The 16,705-nt window shown below is 35.3% G+C and overlaps 1 protein-coding gene across 1 annotated transcript in view; it reads right to left on the reverse strand.

Annotated features, from left to right (window-relative positions):
* Window positions 1–16,705, reverse strand: part of LCA5 (lebercilin LCA5) — a 65,033-nt gene that overhangs the window by 14,027 nt on the left and 34,301 nt on the right. Inside the window, exons 3-4 of the mRNA XM_079938664.1 lie at window positions 1,424–1,561; window positions 407–503 (exon numbers count right to left, since the gene is read on the reverse strand). Of these exons, the coding sequence (XP_079794790.1) occupies window positions 407–503; window positions 1,424–1,561 (235 nt within the window). The remainder of the gene's footprint in view (window positions 1–406; window positions 504–1,423; window positions 1,562–16,705) is intronic.

Consider the following 16,705-nt stretch of genomic DNA (forward strand, 5'->3'; position numbering starts at 1 on the left):
GTATTTATGAGTGAAATGAAATGACAGCTGGGATTTGCTTTAAAGTACTCCAGAAAAAAAGTAGAAAAAATAGGTGAAATAAAATTAGTAAAATGTATAACTGTTAAAGGTGGTGACACCTAAATAAAGGTTTATCATACTATCATCTCCTGTTTAGGGTATGCTTATAGTTTTTCATAAAAGTTTAGAAAAATAAGTTATAATTAGAAAAAACATTTCAATTATGTAAAACATAACTGTAATGACCTCAAGGGAAAAAACTGAGAAAGTGAAAGGATTTCTGAAAAGTACCTATAAGGAAATCTATTTCAATAAAGTTCTTTCCCTTCATCTTCCTTCTACTTCAAAATTAATTTATTTTATTATTAATAACTACAATATTTTTCAACAATAATAACTACTATACCATTTTTTTTTGATGTAATTTCTTTTTCTTTCTTTGGAGAAGACTTTGGCAGACGATTAGAATATATGTTTTTTAAGTCCAGTTCTCTCTCCTTTTCCTGAAAACAAACGCAACACAATTAAGAATGTAGAGTCTCAGTTTAAAATAAAAAAAAAATCCTCATCTTTTCAACTGGTATTTTCCTCACCAAATTGGAATATACCTAAGTTCAGCTTCCCTTTGTAACTACCAATTATAGAAAGGAATGTCTTTAGGACATTTAGGTTACGGTAGAGCAATGATTCTCCATTGAAAGTCCAATATGCACTAGCAGTCATGAAAATCAGAATAAGGCCAAATTCATTTTCTACCCACTCCTACATGATATAGTAATGTCTTCAACTGACTTCCAGGCTTAGCCACACAAAGAATTTAATTAGCATCTCTCAAATGTGGGTTCCAAATTAATGGCGAGTTAAAAATTAGACCATTTTTTAAAGCACAAGTGTTCTTCACCATTTTGCGGCTATGGCTTTCTCTGAGAATTTGATTAACAAAATGAAAATTCTATGCAAGATAATGCATAAACACTTAATGTTGCACAAAATTTCAACCCATCAATGACCTCTGGATAGAATTAAGAAACACCTACTTTAACAGAATTAATTAATTCTAATGCTTCTTCTAGACACTGTGAAAAGGAAGGGCATTATTTGGAACAACTTTAAAAATAATCAATCATGGGGTTATCTGAGGAAGAACACTGAACTATTCAACCATGCAACACAGAAAAACTCTAGTTCCCATAACTTTCTTGCAGGATTTTATAACTTTTTTCAGTTATATCATTCCTATTAGTGTATCTAATGTCTCATTTTAACAAATATTTTCTTTATAAGTGCCAAAGAAAATATTAGAATTTTGTAAATGATATTGTACCAAAGTTCCAAATATAAATGATAACAATGTTTTAAAATAGAGTCTTCATCTAATATATAACATAGGGAGAAATGATGCCATTTAAAATAAAGTGCTTACCTTTAATTTGTGATGTAGTTGTTGTAGCTCATTTTGAAGAATTTTATTTTCATCATGAGCCTCATATGCCCTTTTCCTTTCAGCAAGCAACTGTCGCTGGAAACTGTTAGTACTTAGCTCAAGGTTTCTTGATAGTTCCTATGATATGTGTATAAATACATTAAAAAATAGTATTTAAAAAATAATTCAACAGTAAAATACTGCACTTAGTGTCAGAATGACATTTTCAGTGGTACTAAACAAGACATACAAATCAGGTTGGCCTTAGTGTTCATAAACATACAATAAAACGGAATATAGATTTACCAACAATTTAGTAAGATACTTCACCTATTATTCCTCTCTGTTTTCCACAATGATTTGTAGATAAATTCTTAAGCAGTTGCATCCAGAGCACATGGATAGTCATTTAAGTTGGGAGCAAGAGACAGCCAAAGGATGTGATGAGAAGCACTGGCTTTTGGGAATCATTGTTTGGGCAAACAGAACCTGAGGCAGCCGTGTAAAATTACACAGCACTATTCAAGGTGCAGCGACCATCATCCCAGTTTTTACTTATTTCAGCTCTAAAGACACACAGGATCAAAGTGAAAGGATGGAAGATGATATTTTAAGCAAATAGAAACCAGAAGAAGGTGGGCATAGTCATACTTAGATAAAATAGACTTCAAGGCAAAAAGGGTAACAAAAGAAAAAGAAGGTCATTATCTAATGATAAAGTGGTCAACACATAAAGAAGACAACAATCATAACACATACACTCCTGGGACTTCCCTGGTGGTCCAGTGGGTAAGACTCTGCGCTCCCAATGCAGGGGGCCCTGGTTTGGTCCCCGCATGCATGCCACAACTGAAGTCTGCATGTCGCAACTAAGAAGTCCACATGTCACAACCAAGAGTTTGCATGCCACAACTAAGAAGTCCTTATGCCACAAGTAAAAGATTGCACATGCTGCAACTAAGACCCAGCACAGCAAAAATAATAAATAAATAAATATTTTTTAAAAAACACATACACTCCCAACACCCAAGCACTGAAACATATTAAGCAAATACTGATAGATCGTAAGGGAGAAATAGACAATAATACAATAATAGTAGGGAACTTCAATACCACACTATTAGCAATGGAAAGACTGTCCAGATGGAAAATCAGCAAGCAAATGTTGGAACCACACTTTAAAACAAATGGACTAACAGACATATACAGAACACTACATCCAACAGCAGCAGAATACACGTTCTTCGCAAGTGCACATGGAACAGTCTCCAAGATTGATCATACTGACCACAAAACAAATCTTAGCAAATTTAAGAAGAATAAAATCATACCAACTATCTTTTCTGACCACAATGGTATGAAAATAGAAATCAACAACAAGAAGAAAGTGAAAAGATTTATAAATATGTGGAAATTAAACAACACACTTCTAAACAACCATTAGGTCAAAACAGAAATCAAAAGGGAAATTTAAAAATTATCTCAAAACAAATGAAAATGGAAATACAACATACCAAATCTTGTGGGATGCAGTAAAAGCTGGAAGTTTACAGCATTAATGCATATATTAAGAAATTAGAAAGATCTCAAATAAACAACCTAACTTTACACTTCAAGAACTCGAACAAGTTAAGCCCAAAGTTAGCAGAAGGAAGGAAATAATAAAGATCAGAGTGGAAATAAATGAAATAGAGACCAGGAAAGCAATAGAAAGGATCAACGAAACTAAGAGCTGGTTCTTTGAAAAGATAAAATTGACAAACCTTTACTTGGACTAAGGAAAAAAGAGAGAATTAGAAGTGAAAGAGGAGACATTACAGCTGAACTACAGAAATGCACTGAATCATAAGCAACTAGTATGAAAGATTATATGCCAAAAAGCTATGTAACCTAGAAGAAATGGATACATTTTTAGAAACACACAACCTACCAAGACTGAATCAGAAAGAAACAGAAAATCTGAACAGACTAATGAGTAATGAGATTGAATCAGTAATCAAAAAACTCCCAACACGGAAGAGAAACACAGTGGAGGTAAGGGGACGTGGTGCTCACCTCCCCCCATGGACACATCAAAAATACACCTACAGGTGGAACAATTCTCACTGAAAACTAACTGGAAACTGGAAAAAGGACTGAATAAGGCTGTAAGGAAGAGGTAATCACACAGGAATGGAAGAAAAGCGATCAGGTAGGGACCTGTGCTCCTGGGAGGGAACTCAGAGGAAATAAGAAATTGCAAAGGTGGATACCCACCCTGGGTATCCAGGAGTGAGTGGGTCAAGCCACAGACTGGGTGTCCCGGTCCTGGGGTCCTATGTGGAGGAGACAAGCCTCCTGGACTGCTTGGACAGATAGAAAGGCTGGAGAAGCCTGGACTCTATTCATGAGGTGTGAGCACTGGCCTGCCTCTGAAGCAGGGTGAAGAGAGGTCTGCTCTAGCAGCTGCCGGATTTCCCACAACCGTGCCACTCTGGGCCCCACTGTACCACACCTCAACACCTCCCTACCCCATAAACGCAGAGAAACCATTCAGGCTCCCCTCCCCTGTAGAGCACAGTGGAGGCTGGGAACAGCAACCAGCTGTGAGGGGAAAAGGGGTCTTGCCTCTGAGGAGAGGTCTGGGTGGTTGCTGGGTTTCCCACAGCCACCTCACCGTGCACCAGTGAATGCTTTGGCTCTACTCAGTCTGTGCCACAGTGCGGCACTGGATGTGGGACAGCCACGACCAGGAAAAAGACTCTACCATGGGTTGCATCTGAAGGAGCCACAGACACCTACACAAGCAGTGCGTTGAACCTTTGTATGTGAAAGGCCCCACTTGCTTCAGCACTCCCTACTCTGGGGCAAAGGTCTTGGTGCTGGGAGAGAGAAAAACACACACATAAAGGGAACAGAGGCAGCTTGAGCCTGACACAAAGGGCTTCTGCTTCAGCAACTTGGGATCAGACCCCGCCCCTGACAGAGAGGTGACAGCCACTGAACAGAGAGAAAGTCCCATCTCACACCAGGAGCCAGCTCTAGCCCCTCCATCCCCAGTCACACCCCACTACCAAGGTAAGAGCAGCCAGCACAACATCAGGAAAGATGTGACTGGCATCCACATCAAATCCAGCCCTCCCACCAAAGGCACTGGGCATGTGCAGTCTGCATAGGGACACTCCCAAATAAGAACACCCCTTCAAGTCCACAAAAGGTCACTGCTTCACCTTAGTTCATAGAAGCAGAGAAAAGTAAAATTAGGGCTTCCCTGGTGGCGCAGTGGTTGAGAGTCCGCCTGCCGATGCAGGGGACACGGGTTTGTGCCCCAGTCCGGGAAGATCCCACATGCCGAGGAGCGGATGGGCCCGTGAGCCATGGCCGCTGAGCCTGTGCGTCCGGAGCCTGTGCTCCGCAACAGGAGAGGCCACAACAGTGAGAGGCCCACATATCGCAAAAAAAAAAAAAAAAAAAAAAAAAAAAAAAAGAAAAGTAAAATTAAAAGGCAGAGGAACTATTCTCAATTCAAAGAGCAAGAAAAACACCCTGAAAAAATAATGAAATGGAAATAAACAACAGATAAGTAATTCAAAGCAATTGGTAATAAAAAGCTTAACTGAATTAGGTAAAACAATTGATCTAAACACTGAACATTTTAACAAGGAATTAGAAACATAAAAAAAAACCCACCAATCAGAAGTGAAGAACTCAACAGCTGAAAAAAAACACACTGAAAGGAATGAATAGCAGGTTAATACGGATAATTGCATAATTGACCTGGAAAATATAATCATGGAAATCACCAAATCAGAACAGCAGAGAGAAAAACACATTTTATAAAGTGAAAGCAATCTAAGAGATCTCTCCAATAACATTAGGTGTTCCAACATTTGCATTATAGGGGTTCCAGAAGGAGAGAGAGAGAAGGGGATCAAAAATGGATTTGAAGAAATTATGGCTGAATACTTCCCAAACCTGAAGGAGGAAACAGATATCCAGATACAGGAAGCAGAGAGGGTTCCAAACAAGATGAACCCAAACAGACCCACACCAAGACATACAATTAAAATGGCACAAGTTAATGAGAATTCTAAAGGCATCAAGAGAAAAACAAAGTGTCATATATAAAGGAATCCCCATAAGGCTATCAGCTGATTTCTCTGCAGAAACTTTGCAGGCCAAAAGGGATAGGCATGATATATTCAAAATCCTGAAAGGGAAAAACCTGCAACCTATGATACTCTGCCCAGCAAGATTATCATTTAGAATAGGAGAGATAAAGAACTTCTGAGACAAGCAAAAACTAAAAGAATTCAGCATACTAAACCTACCCTAAAAGAAATGTTGAAGGGTCTTCTCTAAATGGAAAAGAGGTAAGAATCTGTAGGAAAGGGAAAATCCCAGTAGGAAAGTCAAATACACAGTAAGGATTGAAGATCACTTAAATAAGCCAGTATGTAGATTAAGACAAAAAAACTATAAAAGCAACTATAACTAAAATTAAATAGTTAAGGGATAATCAAGAAGATGTAAAATATGATATCAAATACACAAAATGTGGGTTACGAAGGTAAAACATGTAGATCTTTTAGAATGTGTTTGAATTTAAATGATTACCAGTTTAAAACAAGTAGATATAATTATGAGTCAACATATATGAACCCCATGGTAAGCACAACTGGAAAACAAGTAATAAAGTGGCAATAAGTATGTACCTATTAATAATTACTTTAAATGTCAATGGACTAAATGCTCTGATCAAAAGACATAAGGTGGCGGACTGGATTTAAAAAAAAAAACAAGACTCTTGAATATGCTGCCTACAAGAGACTCACTTCAGGGGTGAAGACACACAGAGTGTGAGAGGATGGAAAAAGATGTTTCATGCAAACAAAAATGACAAAGTGTGGGTAGCAATACTCATATCAGACAAAATCATATCAGACTTTAAAATAAAGACTACAATGAAAGACAAAGAAGGCCTTATACAATGATAAAGGGATCAATACAAGAGGGTATTACACTTGTTAACATAAACATACCCAGTACAAGAGCACCTAAACATATAATGCAAATACAGACATAAAGAGAGAAGTTGATAACAATACAACAATAGTATGAGATGTTAACACTCCACTAACATCAATGGACAGATCATCAAGACAGAAAATCAATAAGGCACAGAGGCCTTAAATGACACAACAGACCAGTTAGACTTAATTGATATCTATATGAGACTACATGCAAAAAAAGAATGCACATTCATATCAAGCACACATGGAACGTTCTCCAGTAGGGATCACATACAAAGTCACAAAACAAGCCTCAACAAATTTAAGAGGACAGAAATTATTTCAAGCATCTTTTCCAACCATAGCAATATAAAACTAGAAAATCAACTACAGAAAGAAAAGTGGATAAAGAACAAACGTGGAGATTAAACAACATATTACTAAAAAAACAATGGTCACTGACAAAATCAAAGAGGAAATAAGAAAATACCTCAAGACAAATGAAAATGAAAGCACAACTTTCCAAAATCTATGAGATGCAGCAAAAGCAATTCTAAGATGGAAGTTCATAGCAATACAGGACTTCCTCAAGAGCAAGAAAAATCTCAAACAACCTAACCTACCACCTTAAAGAATTAGAAAAAGAGCAAAGCCCAAAGTCAGCAGAAGGAAATAATAAAAATCAGAGGAAATAAAGATTTAAAAAACGTAGAAAAAGATCAATGAAACCAGGAGCTGCTTTTTTATAAAGATAAACAAAATTGATAAATGTTTAGCCAGGCTCACCAAGAAGAAAAGGGAGAGGACCCAAATGAACAAAATAAGAAATGAAAGATGATAAATAACAACCAATACCACAGAGATACAAAAAATCCTAAGAGAACACTGAACAGTTATATGCAAACAAACTGGACAATCTAGAGGAAATGGACAAACTTCTAGAAACATAAAGCCTGCCAAGACTGAGTCAAGCAGTTTTTTTGTAATAAAAAAAAAAAAAAAAAGCAAACAAAAGTCCAGGACCAGATGGCTTTACAGGGAAATTCTACCAAGCATTTAAAGAACTTATACCTATCCTTCTCAAACCATTCCAAAAAACTGAAGAGGAGATAACACTGCCATATTTATTCCACAAGGACACCATTACCCTGATGCCAAAACCAAAAGAAGACACTACAATAAAAGAAAGTTACAGACCAATATCTTTGATGAATATAGATGCAAAAATCCTCAGGCAAAGTACACGCAAACTGAATCCAGCAATATGTAAAAAGGACTACACAACATGATCAAGCTGGATTTATTCCAGGGTCACAAGGATGGTTCAATATTTGAAATCAATGTGAACACCACATTAACAAAAGGAAAGATAAAAATCATATAATCATCTCAAAAGACACACACAAAAAGCATTAGATAAAATTCAACATGCATTCATGATAAAAACTCTCAACATAATAATGGCCATTTATGACAAACCCAGAGCCAGCATACTCAATAGTGAAAAGCTGAAAGCCTTTCCACTAAATTTAGGAACAAGACAAGGATGCCCACTCATACCACTTCTATTTAACACAGTATTGGAAGTTCTAGCCACAGCAATCAGACAAGAAAAATAAATAAAAGGCATCCAGATTGGAAGAGAAGAAGTAAAACTGCCACTATTTGCAGATGACATGATACATTACATAGAAAACCCTGAAGTCTCCAACCCAGAACTATTAGAATTAATGAATTCAGCAAAGTTGTGGGATACAAGATACGTATACAAAAATACATTGCGTTTCTATACACTAATATTAAACTATCAAAAAGAGAAAGTAAAAAAAAAATCCTGCTTAAAATTGCATCAAAAATAATAAAGTACCTAGTAATGAACTTAACCAAAAAGGTGAAAGACCTACACTCTGAAAACTATAAAACACGAATTGAAGATAAAAAAAGAAATGGAAAGATATCCCATACTCTTGGACTGGAATAATTAATTATTGTTAAATGACCATACTACCCAAAGCAATCTACAGATTTAATACAATCCATGACATTTTTCACAGAACTAGAACAAGTAATCCTAAAATTCATATGGAACCACAAAAGACCCCAAATTGTCAAAGTAATCTTGAGAAAAAAGAACAAAGCTGGAGGTATTACCCTACGAGATTTCAGATTATATTACAAAGCTACAGTAATCAAAACAGCATGGTACTGGCACAGAAACAGACACATAAATCAATGGAACAGAATAGAGAGCCCAGAATTAAACCCATGCGCCTTTGGTCAATTAATCTATGAGAAAGGAGGCAAGAATATACAATGGAGAAAAGACGGTCTCTTCAATAAGCTGTGCTGGGAAAACTACATGTAAAATAATGAGATTAAAACATTTCCTTACAACATATACAAAAATAAACTCAAATGGATTAAAGATCTAAATGTAAGACCTGAAACCACAAAACTCCTAGAAGAGAACATAGGTGGAAGCCTCTTTGACATAAATCCTAGCAATATTTTTTTGGATCTGTCTCTTATGGTAAAAAAAATAAAAGCAAGAGTAAACAAATGAGATGTAATTAAACTTAAAAGTTTAAAACTTAGAACCCATTCCATAGGTTGTCTTTTCATTTCAACAGAAATGAAACCACCAAAACCAAACAATCTGATCAAAAAATTGGCAGAATACCTGAACAGACATTTTCCTAAAGAAGACATACAGATGGCCAACAGGCACATAAAGAGATGCTCAACATCACTAATTACTGGAGAAATGCAAATCAAAACCAAAATAAGATATTGCCTCACACTTCTCAGAATAGCTATCATCAAAAAGAATACAAATAATAAATGTTGAAAAGGATGTGGAGAAAAGAGAACCCTTGGTGGGAATGTAACTTGGTGCAGCCACTATGGAAACCAGTATGGAGTTTCCTCAAAAAACTAAAAACAGAACTACCACATGATCCAGCAATTCCACTCCTGGGTGTATGTCCATAAACAAAAACACTAATTTAAAAAGATACATGCACCCAATGTTCATAGCAACACTTTTTACAATAGTCAAGACATGGAAACAACCCAAGTGCCCATCAACAGATGAATAGATAAAGAAGAAGTGGTATGTGTATATGTATGTATGTATGTGTGTGTGTATACATGCACACACATAATGGAATATTCCTGTCATAAAAAAGAATGAAATTCTTCCAACTGCAGCCATGTGAATGGACCTAGAGGATATTATGCTCAGTGAAAGAAGTCAGAGAGAGAAAGACAAATACAGTATGATACCACTTATATGTGGAATCTAAAAAACAATACAAATGAATGTATATGCAAAACAGAAACAAACTCACAGATCTAGAAAGCAAATTAGTGGTTACCAAAGGGGAAATGGAAGGGGAGAGGGCAAATTAGGGGTACAGGATTAAGAGATATAACCTACCATGGGTAAAATAGACAACCAACAAGGACATATTATATAGCATAGAGAATTATAGCCATTATCTTATAACAACTTTTAATGGAATGTAAACTGTAGAAATACTGAATTACTATGCTGTACACCTGAAACTAATATTGTAAATCAACCATACTTTAGTTTTAAAATTTTTAATTAAAACAAACCAGGGCTTCCCTGGTGGCGCAGTGGTTGAGAGTCCACCTGCCGATGCAGGGGACACGGGTTCATGCCCCGGTCCGGGAGGATCCCACATGCCGTGGAACGGCTGGGCCCATGGGCCATGGCCACTGGGCCTGCACATCCGGAGCCTGTGCTCCGCAGCGGGGGAGGCCACGGCAGTGAGAGGTCCACATACGGCAAAAAACAAAAAACAAAAAAACCCAAAAAACCTCCCAACACGGAAAACTCCATGACCACACGATTTCACCAGAGAATTCTACCAAACATTTAAAGAATTAACACCAATCCTCCTCAAACTGTTCCAAAATATCGAGGAGAATGGAACACTTCTGAACTCGGAAATTCTAAGAAGCCAGAAATATCTTGATACCAAAATTAGATAAGGATACCATATAAAAAAAGAGAAAACTATAGACCAATATCCCTCATGAATATAGATGCAAAAATTCTCAACGAAATATTAGCAAACTGAATTCAAGAACACATTAAAAGGATTATACACCATGGCTTAGTGAGATTTATCCCTGGGATGCAAAGATGCAAATACAAAGATGCAAATACATCACATCAATAAAATGAAAACTAAAATTCATGTGATCATCTCAAAAGATGCAGATAAAGTATTTGGCTACAATATCCTTTTATGACTAAAACCCTTAACAGATTGGGCATAGAGAGAATGAATGCATCTCAACATAATAAAGGACATATACAACAAAACCACAGCTAACAATATACTCAGTGTAGAAAAACTGAAAGCATTTCCTTTAAATCAGGATCAAGAGACAAGGTTGTACACTCTCACCCCTACTATTCAATATACTACCAGAAGTCCTAGCTAGAGCAATTAGGCAAGACAAAGAAATAAAAGGCTTCCAAATCAAAAAAGAAAAAATAAAACTGTCACTATCTCCTGATAATATAATCATTTATATAGAAGACCCTGAAGAGTTAATCAAAAAACTGCTGGATCTAATTAATGACTTCAGTAAAATGGTAGGATATAAAATCAATATACAGAAGTCAATTGTGTTCCTTTACACTTAAAATGAAGCAACTGAAAAAGAAATAAAACTATTCCATTCATAATAGCATCAAAAACAATAAAATACTTAGGAAAAAATTTAACAAAGGATGTGAAAAATCTGTACAATGAAAACTACAAGATTTTGCTGAAACCAAAAAACACACAAACAAATGCAAAGACATAACATATTCATAGATTAGAAGAATATTGTTAAAATGGCTATACTACCCAAAGCCATCTAAAAATTCAATGCAACCCCCATCAAAACACCAAAGACATTCTTCACAGAAGCAGAAGAAACAATCCTAAAATTTATGTACAACCAAAAAAGAATCCAAAAAGGCAAAGCAATGCTGAGAAAAAAGGACAAAGCCAGAGATATCACACTTCCTGATTTCAAACTATACTACAAAGCCAAAGTAATATGAACGGTATGGTACTGGCACAAAAACAGATACCAGGATCAATGGAACGGAACAGAGAGCCCAGAATTAAGTCCCAGCACATACGGTCAACTAATATTTGACAAGACAGCCAAGAACACACAATGGGGAAAGGATACTGTTTTGAACAAATGGTACTGGGAAAACTGGAAAAAAGACATGCAGAACAATGAAGCTGGACCTTTATCTTACACTGCTCACAAAAATTAAACTGAAACGGACTAAAGACTTAAATATAAGACCTGATACCATAAAACTCCTAGAAGAAAATGCAAAGAAGCTCATTGTTATTAATCTTGGCAATGATTTTTTGCAAATGACCTCAAAAGCGCAAACAACTAAAGCAAGAAATCAACAAATGGAACTACATTAAATTCAAAAGCTTCTGAAGAGCAAAAGGAACAATTTACAAATTGAATAGACAACATACAGGATGAGAGAAAATTCTGGCAAACCATATATAGGATAAGAGGTCAATATCCAAAATATATAAAAAACTCAGTCAACTCACTAACAAAAATACAAACAATCCAATTTTTAAAATGGGCAGAAGAACTAAATAGACATTTTTCTAAAGAAGGCATCAAAATGGCCAACAGGCACATGGAAAGATGATCAATAAGGGAAATACAAATCAAAACCACAGTGAGATATCACCTCACACCTGTTAGAATGGCTCTCAAGAAGGCAAGAGACAATAGGTGCTGGCAAGGATGTGATGAAAAGAGAACCCTTATACACTGTGGGTGGGAATGTAAACTGGTCCAACCACTATGGAAAATGATAGGGAGGATCCTCAAGAATTTAAAAATAGACCTACCATACAAACCAGCAATTCCACTTCTGGGTATATACCCAAAGGAAATAAAAACAGGATTTTCATGAAATACATGCACTCCAATGTTTATCACTGCATTATTCACAATAACCAAGATGTGGAAACAACCCAAATGTCCATCAGTGGATGAATGGATAAAAAGATGTGAATATATATACACATAACAAAATTTTTTTAGCCATGAAAAAGGAGGATATCCTGCCATTTGTGACAACATGGATGGACCTTGAACACAATATAGTAAGCAAGATAACTGAGACAGAGAAAGACAAGTACTGCACAATATCACTTATGTGTGGAATCTAAAAAAGTCAAACCTGTAAAAACAGAGTGTAAAATGGTGGTTACCAGGGGATGAGGGCTGGGGGGATAACTGATGGTGTTTAAGGGTACAAACTCGTAATGAGGAGTAAATAAGCCACAGAGATCTAATACATCATATAATGAATGTAGACAATAATACTGCACTATAATTATGTAACACTGATAAACATCACTACAGTGAGTCATATTACAATATTTAAGTGTATCAAAGTAACACACTATACACCTTAAATTTATTTAAATTTATTATACAATGTTACATGTCAAATTTATTCAATTAAAAAATTTTCTTTTAAATAACTTGTCAAGATACCATTTCTAACATCTGGATGAAAAAATGCCTTTTATTGATATAATTATAAAATTTTACTACAAATGTAATAAGTGTTTACTTTAAAATATTAAAAAATCACAAAGAATAGAAAATTTTAAAAAGTGACAGTCTATCACTCTGTGATAATCACTGCCACCATTTTGGTGTGTATAATTTGAGACTTTTATACATTTTTCTCAGTAAATAATATCATAAATGCCTTTCTATATCAATAAAAACACTAATATCACAAAAATTTTTAAGGAGGTAACATTCTATATTATAGATTATCAAAATTTATTTAATCATATTCTGCTCAACATTTGATTACTTCCAATTTTTCCTATGGTAAACATCCTATTACACATAAATTTAAGCTTATTTTTTATTATTTCCTCAGGGTAAATGCTAAGAAATTAAGTTTCTGGGTTGACAGACATTTATACGATTTTAACGCTTTTCAAAAGCATTACCAAATGACTGCTGGAAAGATTGCAACAATTTACATTCTCTTCAAAAGTCTACTAGCCTTTATTTTACTATATTCTTGAAATAACTGGATATTGAAAATTTTAAATCTATTGGACTAGCAAAAAAGGATATTAATATTTTAATTTGTATTTCTTGGATTAATACTTAAGTTAATTTTTATGTTTATTGGCCATCCATATTCTTTATAAACTTTTTATATAGTGTAATAGGAATTTAAAAGATAATGACACAATAGGGGAAAAAACAATATTGAAAAACAAAACAAAAAGACTAAGAATTTTCCAGAAAGAAAAATATAAAAAGAAGATATAAAAAGAGAGAGCTGGAAAAACCATCACAATTAAGACTGGATCAGGAAAGAATCATCAATGGATGTTAAACTTTGATGGGAAATAAGATATATAAATTCCAAGTGGCTCACCACAGACTGCTTATTGGTTTCACTGAAGAGGAAAAATCGTAATTGTATATATGGTGTACAAATCAAGAAACATCGGTAAAGTGATCAAAATTAACATCAACAATAAAGGATACGTGAAGATCATGTACCTCCAGCTGTGATATCTTAAGAAGGAAATTACATCACCTATTCAGTATTCTAGCCAAGAATACAAAAACCTCAGTCTAACAATAAAACATCAGAGGGCTTCCCTGGTGGCGCAGTGGTTGAGAGTCCGCCTGCCGATGCAGGGGACACGGGTTCGTGCCCCGGTCCGGGAAGATCCCACATGCCGCGGAGCGGCTGGGCCCGTGAGCCATGGCTGCTGAGCCTGCGCATCCGGAGCCTGTGCTCCGCAAAGGGAGAGGTCGCAACAGTGAGAGGCCCGCGTACCGCAAAAAAAAAAAAAAAAAAAAAAATCAGAGAACTGCAAATTAAGAACATTCTATTAAATGAAAAGAGATGGGGTACCATATTCTTCAAAAATGTGAATGTTGTAAAAAAGACAACAAAAGTATGAGGAAATGTTCCAGATTAATGAAGGCTAAAGACATCTAGACAACCAACACACTACCTGACTCCAGACTGGACCTTGTACTGAAGGAGTAAAGTGGCATAAAAGACAATATTAAGTCAACTGAAAAAACTATATTGTGGAGAGATTCGAGAAAATTATTTTACAAATGTAAATTTATATCATAATTATACTATGTTTATACAAGGGCATATCCCTATTATTAGGAAATAAAACCAGTGTATTTAGGGGTAAAAAGCATGTTGTGTGGAACTTGCCCTCAAATCGTTTTTTAAAAATTTACACATGTACATGTATGTCTGTGTTCACATGACAGAGAGAGAGCATGTGTACATAAGACAAATGGGGTAACATGTTAACAAAAGGTGAATCTGCGTAAAGAGTATGAGAGTGTTGTTAGAACTACATATATATTTACAACTCTCTGTAACCTTAAAATTAATCCCATATAAAAAGTTTATTTAAATAAGTGTACCCTTCGATATTTGGAGGCAAAACAGGAAATCACTATACATAAAGAAAAAATGTTGAAAGCTACTGGAGTTAAAAAAAAATCAAGTTCTAAGTGATAATAACTGTCAACCTAGACTCCAAGACCCAGTAAAATTATCATTCAAGAGTGATACAAAGACTAGAAAATTTTACCACTCAGAAGCCCTCACTGAAAGAATCACCAAAAGATAAGAAAGACAATGAACAGTGAATGAAAGGTGCAGTAATGAGCAACGGTGATGTGCAAGTAACAATGGTGAGCAAAGAAACTAATGGTAAACCTCATAAGCATGGTTAAAAAATTGAGGAGTTTCAAAATAAGGTAAATTAAGACAGACAATAATAATGTGGAAGATGACATGAGAAGAGACTGGAGAAAGAAAGTGTTCTACTGTCCTGAGAGAATTTGAAAAAAAAAAAAAAGATATTAATTGCTTCAGTCTTCCTTAATTCAAGTACACATATCTTAAAAATTCAAGGCTAAACTCTAAAAGAATAGTAGAATCTGTCATTCTGAAATCAATGGAAAGTCAGGGTAAAGGGTTAAGAAGCAGGAAGTAAAAAAAAGAAGCAGAGAGAAAAATGATAATTTTGTTTTTAAAGATAACCCATGTAGATCTAACAATCTCAGTAATCCCAACAAACGTAAATAAATAGTTTTGTGGAACGAGATATTCTTATGTTGGATCCTTTTTAAAAATGAATTTAGTCAAATATTGTACAAGCACAGAGATAAAACATTCACACACAAAAAGATGAAAGTAAGGGGCCTCCCTGGTGGCGCAGTGGTTGAGAGTCCGCCTGCCGATGCAGGAGACACGGGTTCGTGCCCCGGTCCAGGAAGATCCCACATGCCGCGGAGTGGCTGGGCCCATGAGCCATGGCCGCTGAGCCTGCGTGTCCAGAGCCTGTGCTCCGCAACGGGAGAGGCCACAACAGTGAGAGGCCCGCATACCGCAAAAAAAAAAAAAAAAAAAAAAAGATGAAAGTAAAAGAAAAAATATATTAGGCAAAAAAAAAAAAAGTAGTGTAGATTAAATAGGCTTTAAGACAAAAAGCATTATTAGGGAGAGAGAGGAATTTTTATTCAACATTGAAAAAAAAAAATCACCAGAAAGGCAAAACAACCCTGAATATGTTTTAGTTTCAATTCTGAAACTATAAATAACACAGCTTCCAAACATGCTACGTTTTTTGGCAAGCTTTATCAAGAAAAAGAAGAGGTACATATTAACTACATTAGGAATAAGAGTGGGGTATGTAACTATAGAAGTGACAGAAATTTAAACATAATAAATACTATGAAAAACCTAATGCCAACAAATACAAAATCTGAGATAAAATGAATAATTTCCCAGAAAAATATAAATTATTAAAACTAAAAATATAAGATCTGAGTCAATCTACAAATGAAGTGAATAAGTAGAAAAAATTTAAAAAAACAAAAACAAACTAGATCCAGGTTTCAGAAGTGATAATCTACAAATTTTAAGACAGAGATATTTCCTATCTTTTATAATCTGCGAAAGAGAATAGAAAGAAGAAAAAGCTCTCCAAGTCATTCCCTGTGAGAACTTATATAACCTTGATGCCAAAACTGGATCAGGACAGCTTGAAAAAATACATCATTTTTACATATTATTTTTACATTTTTACATTTTCCATTCTTACATATGCATATTGCTGCAAAAATCCCAAATATTAGCAAAAGGAATTCAGCAATGTACAAAAATTACATCACAAGAAGCACT

The sequence above is a fragment of the Stenella coeruleoalba genome, assembly GCF_951394435.1.
Source record: "Stenella coeruleoalba genome assembly, chromosome: 12".
NCBI lineage: Eukaryota > Metazoa > Chordata > Mammalia > Artiodactyla > Delphinidae > Stenella > Stenella coeruleoalba.